The 12,578-nt window shown below is 41.2% G+C and overlaps 1 protein-coding gene across 1 annotated transcript; it reads left to right on the top strand.

Annotated features, from left to right (window-relative positions):
* Positions 1-790: 790 nt before the first annotated feature.
* LOC124122151 (trypsin-like) lies at positions 791-10,403 on the top strand. The gene is made up of 7 exons (XM_046485274.2): positions 791-943; positions 3,230-3,363; positions 5,039-5,136; positions 7,548-7,813; positions 8,858-9,000; positions 9,641-9,695; positions 10,258-10,403. Exons 1-7 carry the CDS (start codon positions 901-903, stop codon positions 10,359-10,361), a joined length of 843 nt encoding a protein of 280 aa, XP_046341230.2. The 5' UTR covers positions 791-900; the 3' UTR covers positions 10,362-10,403.
* Positions 10,404-12,578: the final 2,175 nt, after the last annotated feature.

Raw genomic sequence — 12,578 nt, 5'->3', positions numbered from 1 at the left:
ACAGCGGTTGAGCTTGATGTAGGACGGTCCGAAGTGTTGCAAGTCTCAGACGATTATCCCTTAAGTGAAACCAATCAACACGGCATGGTGCTGACAAACCTAGAAACAATTTGGGCGAATCGGAATCGATCCCTCGATCATGTGGGCGCAAACTGCACAACGGCGCTTTAGACGACTGGACCGGCCGTATCATGCAAGAGCTCTGTTTCAATAGTATGTGATATTCGACTGTACTATGTAAGACAGAGCTGAAAAGTGGAGCAGTTTCGAGCGACATTGTGGATATTTACCAATAATGTTCGGCAGCTAGTCCTCTTCTTTACCATTTGAAAGGTCATCGTAATATTTGTATTGCCAATGTGAATGAGATTGTTGTCAGCTAAATAATCTTGGCCAGACAAATCAGTGGATGATATTATGTCCAACGTCCAACACCGTCGTAGTACGATGACAGAAAGCCCAACCCCACGATCCAATTTAGTCTCATTCAATAAGTAATAAGAGTACAGGGGACGTATTCTAAACCGGGCATGGTATTTTGAAAATAAATAAGTTAAGTAATGAACATGTTAGTTCAATAATACTTAACACCATTGTGTATATACATGTATATATATCATATCTTCACCAATTTCTGTTATTTGTGTAAGCCTTAGATCACATGTGGGTGTTATTAAATTTCATAGGATGGCGATCCGAACTACACCGGTATATTTTGGGATTAAAATTATTTATATATAACATTGTTATTATGTATATGACATAAAATGCTGAATCAGCGCAATGCGCGGCCTTTTTAATCAGTCTCGTGTTTATCTGTCCTCAAACTGAAGCCTAATCCAAGCCTAAAGAGTTCACGATCCACAGGTTCTCGGTTCTCAGGCTGTCCATAGAGAAGTTATGGCACTAATACTCTGTTTCATATTGGGGTCGATGTTTACAGGTGAGCAAATACAAACTATTGCTTAATTTAGAGCTTAGTTATTGACATTTGTTTTTTTTAAAAACAGGGTTGAATGAGAAAACAATTCATGATTTGATCCACCGTCAATAAAATATTCACACAACTAATTCGCAAAGATATTATGTTGTCAATTAATAACCAAACATGTAAAATGTTCGCCTACGGATAACCTTCGATATAATATGAGCAGGTGTATGTATCTATCTGTATTTGATGAATTGTTAGGGGCCGGCCATTTGAGGGGATGGGAGTGGGGTTTAGGAGTGGTAGTTCTCGATACAGCTGAATAAAAATGTGTCATCTTAACCTGGACAATCTGGATGTTGTGGGCCATATCATGTGGAACATACTGCTCATTACATCGCCAATACGAGGGCCATTCAATATATAACCAGCCTAACCTATTTGCTACTGCTCCTCACTTCTTCTTTTTCCACATAATCACCATTGAGGTCTATGCACTTTGTCCAGCGATGTGTGAGAGCTAAAAGCCCGTTGTGATAGAAACCATGGGGTCGTAAGTTCATCATCGGACCGGAAATGACGTCCACGCAGTTCTTTCTTCAAGTTTGGGAAGAGAAAGTAGTCGCTTGGTGCCAGGTCTGGTGAGTAAGGTGGATGAGGCAATACTTTGAACCCGTTCCGCTTCACTGCGGCAAGTCGACAGGTGTGCACTCTGGCATTATCATGTTGGAGCAGCACACCTTTTGGGATCTTTCCACGACGTTTGGCAAGAATAGCAGTCCGCAAACCGTCCAGGAGATCGGAGTAGTACTCTCCAGTAATAGTCTGGCCACGTGGCAAGTAGTCAATGAGCAAGACCCCTTTGGTATCCCAAAAGATGGGTGCCATGACTTTGCCAGCCGATGGTTGAGTCTTAAACTTTTTGGGACGGGGTGAAGCAAAGCCAGTCCACTGCTTACTCTCTTCTTTGGTTTCTGAGTCATAGTGGTGTACCGAGGTTTCATCACCTGTAACAATTCTCTCCATAAAGTTGTCTGCATCCCCACTGCATTGCGTCAAAAGTGCCTGACACATTGACGCACGTGCAGCCTTCTGATCATCACTCAGACATTTCGGGACCCATCGGGCAGACAGCTTCCTCATATCCACACGATCATGCAAAATGGTATGGACATTTACCCTCTGAAATGTCCAAGGCCTTGGCCATTTCTGACACCTTCATTCGCCTGTCTTTGACAACCAGTTGTCTCACAGTTTCACTGGTTTGGTCATTGGTCACCTCTACAGGCCTTCCAGGGCGTGGCTCATCTTCCAGGTTCACCCGACCCCTCTTAAATTCTGCAACCCAGAATTTGACCTGTGCATACGAAGGTGCACTGTCACCATAAACATCTGACAATTCATCATGTATCTCCTTTCCCGGTTTCCCTTTAAAGTAGAGGTACCTAATAACAGCCCTGAATTCAACCTTTGACGAAAATTTGGCAGAATCTACCCTTGCTATCTTTATAGATCACGTGTGTGACTTCAAATACAATTTCCTCAGTGAAACTTTGTCTATGCACGTGACATACATTGGTGCACAGCACGTGACAAGCATGCAACCGTTAAGATCTGATAAATATCGCAGGATAAAGTACAACTTGAGCCTTTGATCTTTAAGCAAAGTATTTTAGAATGGTTGTTATTGTTTGTACTGCTTGTTATCATTGAAGCTTTGACATGTGTCTGGTGTCCGGTTTGAGATATGTGCTTTACTAAAAGTTGTGCTGTAAAAAGGCATTGGGTAGGATTTAAAAAAAAACTTTCAGTTTAACTACTGAATCATTGCCTGAATGACAGAGACAACATTCTGTATTAGCTGTTTGACCCATACGTCAAATACAAGGACAAGAAGACCAAGTAAATAAGCATTTCTCTCAAAATTCTCATATTGCAAAGGCCCTTTGGCCTATTCCACAAAAGCAATATCAGCTCTATTGCTATTGTAAGTCTATGTCAACGTTCGGGGGATAGGACAGTCGTTTTTCTAAGATCGCCTAGTGGAACGGATCTCTGAAGGCCCAGAGACTCATACACATTTGCATTTCGTTAGTTTGCATTTTTTCTGCAACGGGACAAAGACAGGTCATCCTCAAACTACAATGTCCGTATGCATATCCACACCTGCGACAGTCTAAGCTCTGGTAGATGCAACACTTGTGCTTAGACGTATGTGATAATGATCGGTAAACTTACTTGCTCGATTACCAAGGCAACATGATGCGTACGTATTATGTGCCTTTACATCTTCAATTACAGGGATATTCAGTGATGTGGATTCTCCAGGGTGTGGTACAAATAGTGTCGGTTTTGATTACTCAACCCTTCCTAAAGGAAACAACAAACGAATTGTTGGAGGGCAAATAGCAACACCTCATTCGTTTCCATGGATGGTAAGTACAACAATAACTCATTCTGATCTCTTATATGAAGTACTAAACCTATCTAAAGGAAAGGGAAGGATCATATACTGCCCCACCGGTTACACGCTGGAAACGACACTGCATTAAAACACGCTGGAAACAACCGATTTCAGTAAAACTCGCTTGAAACAACCGATTACAGTAAACCACACTGGAAACAACCGATTATAGTAAAACACGCTGGAAACGTCACTGCATTAAAACACGCTGGAAACAACCGATTACAGTAAAACACGCTGGAAAAGACACTGCATTAAAAACACGCTGGTAACAACCGATTACAGTAAAACACGTTGGAAACGACACTGCATTAAAACGCGCTGGAAATGACACTGCATTAAAACACGCTGGAACGACCGATTACAGAAAAACACGCTGGAAACAACCGATTACAGTAAAACACGCTGGAAACAACCGATTACAGTAAAACACGCTGGAAACAACCGATTACAGAAAAACACGCTGGAAATGACACTGAATTAAAACACACTGGAAACGACACTGCATTAAAACACGCTTGAAACAACCGATTTCAGTAAAACACGCTGGATACAACAAATTACAGATAAACATGCTGGAAACAACCGATTACAGTAAAACTTGCTGGAAACGACACTGCCTTAAAACACGCTGGAAACAACCGATTACAGTAAAACATGCTGGAAACGACACTGCATCAAACACACTGGAAACAACCGGTTTCATCAAAACACACTGAAAACAACCGATTGCATTAAAACACGCTGGAAACAACCGATTACAGAAAAACAACTGGAAACGACACTGCATTAAAACACGCTTGAAACAACCGATCTAGCAAAACACGCTGGAAACAACCAATTACAGTAAAACACGCTGAAAACAACCGATTACAGTAAAACACGCTGGAAACGACACTGCATTAAAACACGCTTGAAACAACCGATCTAGCAAAACACGCTGGAAACAACCAATTACAGTAAAACACGCTGAAAACAACCGATTACAGTAAAACACGCTGGAAACGACACTGCATTAAAACACGCTTGAAACAACCGATTACAGTAAAACACACTGGAAACAACCGATTACAGTAACACACGCTGGAAACGACACTGCATTAAAACACGCTGGAAACAACCGATTACAGTAAAACACACTGGAAACAACCGATTACAGTAAAACACTCTGGAAACGACACTGCTTTAAAACAACGGTGGAAGAGATATCGCATTAATAACCCTGAACAAAACATAATATAAAAACATGCTGGATGTAAAAATTTAATCGGTAGATTAAATGTGCTTCCTGCCTTATTTTGTCTTGGACTTTAGAAACCGTCAATGACGAATAATATTAAACATTATAAGTCTTTACCTTTTTTATTAAAATGGAACTTGTTTTGTCTGTATCATTTTTGCACAGAGGTCATGTACGATAACTGAAACCATTAGACTTCCATGTTCGCCAGAATGCCAGACTATTATTATATAATAATGCGAAACTTTCGTTTGTGTCAAGAAAAGAATCTGTTCAACAACCAATTATCCGTTTGTTAATGGTAATCTGCAATTTAAGGGTTCATGGATACAGGACTATGGCATAGGTGTTTTCTAAAACATACACTAATTTCATCATGTTTTCTAACACGTTTCTTACACCAAAGGTTGCTTTGAAGTATCGAGGTGTGTTCGTGTGTGGAGGATCTCTGCTGAAAGGTTCCTCTAACAAGTGGTATATCCTTACAGGGGCTCACTGTCTCCAGTAAGTAAAGAACCTCTAGAAAGTGGTACATTGTATATTCTCACGGGGGCTCACTGTCTGCAGTAAGTAAAGTAACCTCTAGCAAGTGGTACATTGTATATACTCACGGGGACTCACTGTCTCCAGTAAGTAAAGAACCTCTAGCAAGTGGTACATTGTATATACTCACGGGGGCTCACTGTCTGCAGCAAGAAAAGTAACCACTAGCAAGTGGTACATTGTATTTACTCAGGGGGATCACTGTCTCCAGTAAGTAAAGTAACCTCTAGCAAGTGGTACATTGTATTTACTCAGGGGGATCACTGTCTCCAGTAAGTAAAGTAACCTCTAGCAAGTGGTACATTGTATATACTCAGGGGGATCACTGTGTGCAGTAAGTAAAGTAACCTCTAGCAAGTGGTACATTGTATATACTCAGGGGGATCACTGTGTGCAGTAAGTAAAGTAGCCTCTAGCAAGTGGTACATTGTATTTACTCACGGGGGCTCACTGTCTCCAGTAAGTAAAGTAACCTGTGGCAAGTAGTACATTGTATTTACTCACGGGGGATCACTGTGTGCAGAAGGTAAAGTAACCTCTAGCAAGTGGTACATTGTATATACTCACGGGGACTCACTGTCTCCAGTAAGTAAAGAACCTCTAGCAAGTGGTACATTGTATATACTCACGGGGGCTCACTGTCTGCAGCAAGAAAAGTAACCACTAGCAAGTGGTACATTGTATTTACTCAGGGGGATCACTGTCTCCAGTAAGTAAAGTAACCTCTAGCAAGTGGTACATTGTATTTACTCAGGGGGATCACTGTCTCCAGTAAGTAAAGTAACCTCTAGCAAGTGGTACATTGTATATACTCAGGGGGATCACTGTGTGCAGTAAGTAAAGTAACCTGTGGCAAGTAGTACATTGTATTTACTCAGGGGGATCACTGTGTGCAGTAAGTAAAGTAGCCTCTAGCAAGTGGTACATTGTATTTACTCACGGGGGCTCACTGTCTCCAGTAAGTAAAGTAACCTGTGGCAAGTAGTACATTGTATTTACTCACGGGGGATCACTGTGTGCAGAAGGTAAAGTAACCTCTAGCAAGTGGTACATTGTATTTACTCACGGGGGCTCACTGTCTCCAGTAAGTAAAGTAAACTCTAGCAAGTGGTACATTGTATATACTCAGGGGGATCACTGTGTGCAGTAAGTAAAGTAACCTCTAGCAAGTAGTACATTGTATTTACTCACGGGTGATCACTGTCTCCAGTAAGTAAAGTAAACTCTAGCAAGTAGTACATTGTATTTACTCACGGGTGATCACTGTGTTCAGTAAGTCAAGTAAACTCTAGCAAGTGGTACATTGTATTTACTCAGGGGGCTCACTGTCTCCAGTAAGTAAAGTAAACTCTAGCAAGTGGTACATTGTATTTACTCACGGGGGTTCACTGTCTGCAGTAAGTAAAGTAACCTCTAGCAAGTGGTACATTGTATTTACTCAGGGGGCTCACTGTCTCCAGTAAGTAAAGTAAACTCTAGCAAGTAGTACATTGTATTTACTCACGGGTGATCACTGTGTTCAGTAAGTCAAGTAAACTCTAGCAAGTGGTACATTGTATTTACTCAGGGGGCTCACTGTCTCCAGTAAGTAAAGTAAACTCTAGCAAGTGGTACATTGTATTTACTCACGGGGGTTCACTGTCTCCAGTAAGTAAAGTAAACTCTAGCAAGTGGTACATTGTATATACTCACGGGGGCTCACTGTGTGCAGTAAGTAAAGTAAAGTCTAGCAAGTGGAACATTGTATTTACTCACTTAACTCACTGTCTGCAGTAAGTAACGTAACCTCTGGCAAGTAGTACATTGTATTTACTCACGGGGGTTCACTGTCTCCAGTAAGTAAAGTAGCCTCTAGCAAGTGGTACATTGTATTTACTCACGGGGGCTCACTGTCTCCAGTAAGTAAAGTAACCTCTAGCAAGCGGTACATTGTATTTACTCACGGGGGCTCACTGTCTCCAGTAAGTAAAGTAACCTCTAGCAAGTGGTACATTGTATTTACTCACGGGGGATCACTGTCTCCAGTAAGTAAAGTAAACTCTCGCAAGTAGTACATTGTATATACTCCCGGGGGCTAACTGTGTGCAGTAAGTAAAGTAAACTCTAGCAAGTGGTACATTGTATATACTCAGGGGGATCACTGTCTCCAGTAAGTAAAGTAACCTCGCGCAAGTGGTACATTGTATTTACTCAGGGGGATCACTGTGTTCCGTAAACAATGATACTTCTAACAAGTGGTAAACTGTATAAATTTTATGTATCCCCTAAGACTGGAATAAGGAACGAATCGTTTAACAAACGTGCAGGGAGGTTTGAGGATAGTATTTGTTTTCTCTGAGAATGGTTGCCCGAAAACATGCTCTATGTTCCAGTGGATTAGTATCATCCGATCTGGAAGTCGTCCTTGGTGCTCATGACATGTCCATAAATGAACCTTCATCCGAGACCATCGCCATTAAGCAAACAATGAATCATCCCTTATTCAACCCCATCACGTTGGAATACGACACAGGTTTGATGGAACTGGCATATCCTCCTCAAATACAGCGACCAGAAATCAACTTTGGCTGTGTTGCTGCAAGCAAGCCCGTGTCTGGTGCCATATGCTATGTAATTGGATGGGGTACAACATCCGTAGGTACGGTTACTAGCGTGTAAAGGAAACAAAACAACGATTCATGATAAGATAAGGTGCTTAAATTGCTGACTAAATGGTTTGTGACATAATTCTCAGAACTGCTTTTCAGTTCGTAAGTTAATTCTGTTTTAGCACCTTTGCAGTAATGTTCCGGTTGGAACATTCAAAAGAAGTCTCTACGGCACAACAGGGACATGCTCCACTTCTGTATTATATCATTATGCTTGAGATTGACCAATCAGAGATCAGAACTACGAACCCAATATGAGCTTGTGTACTGTCAATAAAAATCCAAGATGGTTGTGCCTGACTTAATATGAGACCGTATACCGTCAGTTACAGCCATTTTTGATTTTCCAACACCAACCTAACTTATTACACATGAAGATTCTGGTAAACTGTTTTGTTTCGATGATATCATCAATCGCCATGGGCATTAATTTTTAAAGAAACCACGTTCGTAACTTTATTTTATTAAAATTATACAGAAGAAAGGCTCACGGCGGAGGTCACTGATTTACAAATAGCAACGTGATTTGTACATAATATAGTTTTCGGCATAATAACTTCGTTATGGTGTCTGTTGTTGCCGTGTACGGTGTCAAATTAGGTTAGCAGAAAAATATTGGGCTCCGATGCCATTCTCTATTTTGATCATATGTCCCCGTGTTTCCCTTTTAGGTGAACAAATGACTTGCCTTTGCATGTGTCTGTGACAGGTGCCACCACATTTTCGCAAACACCTGGTATCATTTATATTTGATAGTGATAGAGTCCAAATCGCACAATCGACTCTGCTTTTAACAGATATTTCTTATGAATGTGGAAAGGGTTTTTGTCGCTTGTATCTTGTTCTTATTACAATAGTTAATCTATCATGGCATGACCCTAATGATATGAAAGCATCTTGCTTTATGTTCTTTAACTTCACTTGAGTAGAATAACAATCGCAGAATATCATAGTGCTATAATTTAATACAGTAACTTAACTATTTATTGTAAAAGTTTTGACATTTTGAAAATTGGTCGTTGTTGTGTTTGCAGAAAGTGCCCCATCAGATATGCTACAAGTAGTGGAGAAGCCAGTCATGTCTCAGCAAACATGTGAAAGTATCTACGGTACTGACTATCACAACTCGTCCATGCTGTGTGCAGGCTACCCACAAGGAGGGAAGGATTCTTGCAAGGTTTGTGAAATAGCACCACACTAAAATATTCTAAGGTCTCATGTAGCTTCAATCATGGTTCGTGTCAACTCTGCAAAAACAGAGTGCCATTTGGCCTTCTAAAAAGTATTTCTCAACAATAAAAATAATTATATTTAAATTTATGTTTCCAAAAATTAAAAAATCTAATTTCACAATTTAGATCACATAAAGGCAAGAAACACGAACAAGTTGCTGGTCATCAGGATGGGTTACGTTTAACTGCAATTTATTAATTCACATATTCACAATATATTATAGAGACGGTTTTCTTTATCAAGATGTAGAAAAATTCAAGAAGGTATAGCCTATTTTGGGTTTTATTACATTTTATTACATAGACACCTACTTCGATGTCCCACCTCTTTTGCATTAGACCGCGTATGTATATTTTTACATACGGATAGGCTATCCAGGAGGGTATCTATCCATTAAAGGATACCCTGATGGATTTTCGTCGTGTATCCGCAAAGAATCGGATGGATTGAAACTTCTCTTTCGTTCCTGTGAGATTATTATCCTGACCAGCTTATCCTTGGACGTGTTCCTCGGAACTTAACGTTCCTTTTCATGGCTGTCCATTTCCATTCAATGTGCAGTTTGTTTAAATGTCTGTTTACAGTTAGATAGCGGAGGGCCGTTAATGTGCTACCAGAACAGCCGTATGGAAATTATCGGTATGTTTCTTGACATTCATTCTCATGGTCACATATTTAAATTCTTTCTAAAACTGCTTCCAGTGTCATCATCTGTGTTCATCTTACAGCGAGTCCTAAAGTACTGCATGTCCTCGCGAAGACAGAAGGAGAGTGTTTACCCTACCTTACATCCTTGAATAAGCTGCTACCAAAACTGTTAACGACGGACGGACGAAGGATAACGAACCACGACATATGCTTTCAGTCCGGTCAGATAATTATGACTCCTCTTTGCTAAAACACAAACGCTGGGGATACGGGCCTTCCGAAATATATTAACTGGCGCTTATTCAAGGATGTGCGGTATATTTGAACCGGGTTTCAAACATGAGTAGAATGTGAACATCCCAACGTTAATGTCGAATAGTACGACTACAATGCTACAACGCAAGCTGTATTCATTGTTGAGTGAGTGAGTTAAAATTTTACATCGCATCGGCAGTATTGCATCCATATCGCGATTATTCATTGTTGAACATGTCTATGTTTGTACATAAATTTCAGAAGTAAAAGTACATGTAACTAATTTCCATCCCTGCAGGTACCGTCAGCTGGGGCTTTGGCTGTGCAGAGCCAAATTCACCAGCTGTTTACGCCAGTACCCTGAGTACCAGGCAGTGGGTTGAGAAGACAATAAATGCATAAAGACAAACTGGTATTTGAGTTGTAATAAACTATCGGAAACTGCCCATTGGTTAGATTTGTTATTTTGCAAAATCAAGTAAGATACTGGTTAGATAAACTAAAAGAGAGAGTATTTGCATATATGAGAAAAACCAAGCCCATGGATTTGTGCTGATGAGAAGTGAGTCGTGTTGACATTGCAGCTGCTGACAGCTTGAGCTGAAATGTAATAAAACATTGTTATGTTAATTCTCATAGGGGAATTCAATGGAATACATTAATTTAAATATATGTAACAAAACAGTCAATCTATTTTCCATCATGAACATCTGCCATTCTATCCTGTCAAAGGGGTCGATCTATTCATTCGAAACCTTACCACCCATTATCTGTTTCTGTGGCTCGAATATTGCCGAGTGTGGTGTTAAACAACAAACATAACATCTTTTAATTTATATTTCACCATCCCAGGCATCCCACTGAGTTAACATTCTTACCATTAAAATGGTGTACCTTCTTCAGATGTTGCTAAGCAAAATTATGATAAATCGTTAAAAATACAACCATTTGTGTTAAAATAATACACCTTCTTATCACAATTGTCCTTAATAGGCAACCTCCTAAGTATGCACGGTTACCCTTAGATGTATTGTTAGCTATGTATATAATTCATATATACTAGCCACATAAAGAAACTGTGCACGGAGAAAATATATTCTGGATTAAAATACAACACAGCAAGAACAAAATGATGCAGACGCTGTAGCAGCTGAATGATCGGACCATAACAAAATGTCAACGGGACCTGAACAACATCTGTTACGATGACGTCAGAAGATCAAAATGGAGTAGGGGGTCATACGACAAAGTCACAACGCCAATAACGGGTATGACCACCCTGTGCGTGAATCACAGCAGTGCATCGGCGACGCATGGAGTCCACCAAATTGGCATGGAAGGCCTGGGGAATGGCCTGCCATATCCTCCTCAAATCCTGTGCCAAGTCACGGACGTTATCTGGAGGATGTGGAAGACGACGCAGACGGCGCTCCATTTCATCCCACACATGCTCTATTGGGGAGAGATCTGGAGAAATTGCAGGCCATGGCAGTAACATGACATTGTTATGGTGAAGGAAATCAATTGCGACCCTAGCCGTGTGAGGACGAGCGTTGTCCTGTTGAAATGTCAATCCCGGGCCATGACGTTGCAGGAAAGGAATGACCACAGACCTCAGAATCTGATCTCTGTAGCCAACACCGGTGAGATTGCCCTGAACAACCACCAAAGGGGTTCGGTGCCGTGCTGTTATCCCACCCCAAATCATCACAGAGCCACCTCCAAAACGATTCCTCTCCACAATACAGTTGCGTGCATAACGTTCTCCCAAACGCCGGTAGAAACGTTGGCGCCCGTCACTGTGGGAAATGTTGAACCTCGATTCATCAGTAAAGACAACATTCCTCCACCATATTCGAGGTTGGCGAACATGATTTCGACACCATCTTAGACGGTTGACTCGATGACGGTGTGTCAGGATGGGACGTATGGCAGGGCGTCGTGGTCGAATCCCGTACTGACGTAAACGATTTCTGACAGTGTTGGGATGGATAGAGCGCAGTCAAGGAATCGTCTGGGACGTCGTTACTGCCGTTTGGAACCTGTGTCGGAGATGTGTAACTCGAATCCATCTGTCCTGTCTTGGCGTCGTTACTCGGGGACGTCCTGAACGTGGGTGGTCGGCAACGTCATTTGTGTTCTGATAACGCCTCACCAATGCCGATATTGTGTTACGATGGCATTGGAAATGTGTTGCCACCTGTTGTTGCCCCATTCCCGCTCGAAACATTCCAATGGCTTCATGACGCTGTGCAGCTGTCAATCTTGGCATGATTAGCTTGTGATATGCTTGTGTCTGCGCCTGAGAAGTTTTGAATTTTTGAATGACCACAGATCATGCTTTCCAAAGTGACAGCGAATTTTGAGTTGCACATGCTGTGTACAGCTGCACAGGTTGCACGTGCAGTAACACATTGCACGTCCATAGGCCCCCATCAATGACGTCATATCGCATGGCACGTGCATGAGCGTTTGAATGTCTCCAATAATTGCTGTGTTCAAACCTATATTTCATATATTTCTCCGTGCACAGTTTCTTAATGTGGCTAGTATATTTCTATAGTTTGTGGGATGAACTGATTGGATGCACACACACAGAAGACATATTGTTATGTGTAA

This window comes from Haliotis rufescens, unplaced genomic scaffold (assembly GCF_023055435.1).
Source record: "Haliotis rufescens isolate VD_foot unplaced genomic scaffold, xgHalRufe1.0.p SCAF_11, whole genome shotgun sequence".
Classification (NCBI taxonomy): Eukaryota; Metazoa; Mollusca; class Gastropoda; order Lepetellida; family Haliotidae; genus Haliotis; species Haliotis rufescens.
This window is presented reverse-complemented; position numbering and strand designations above follow the sequence as displayed.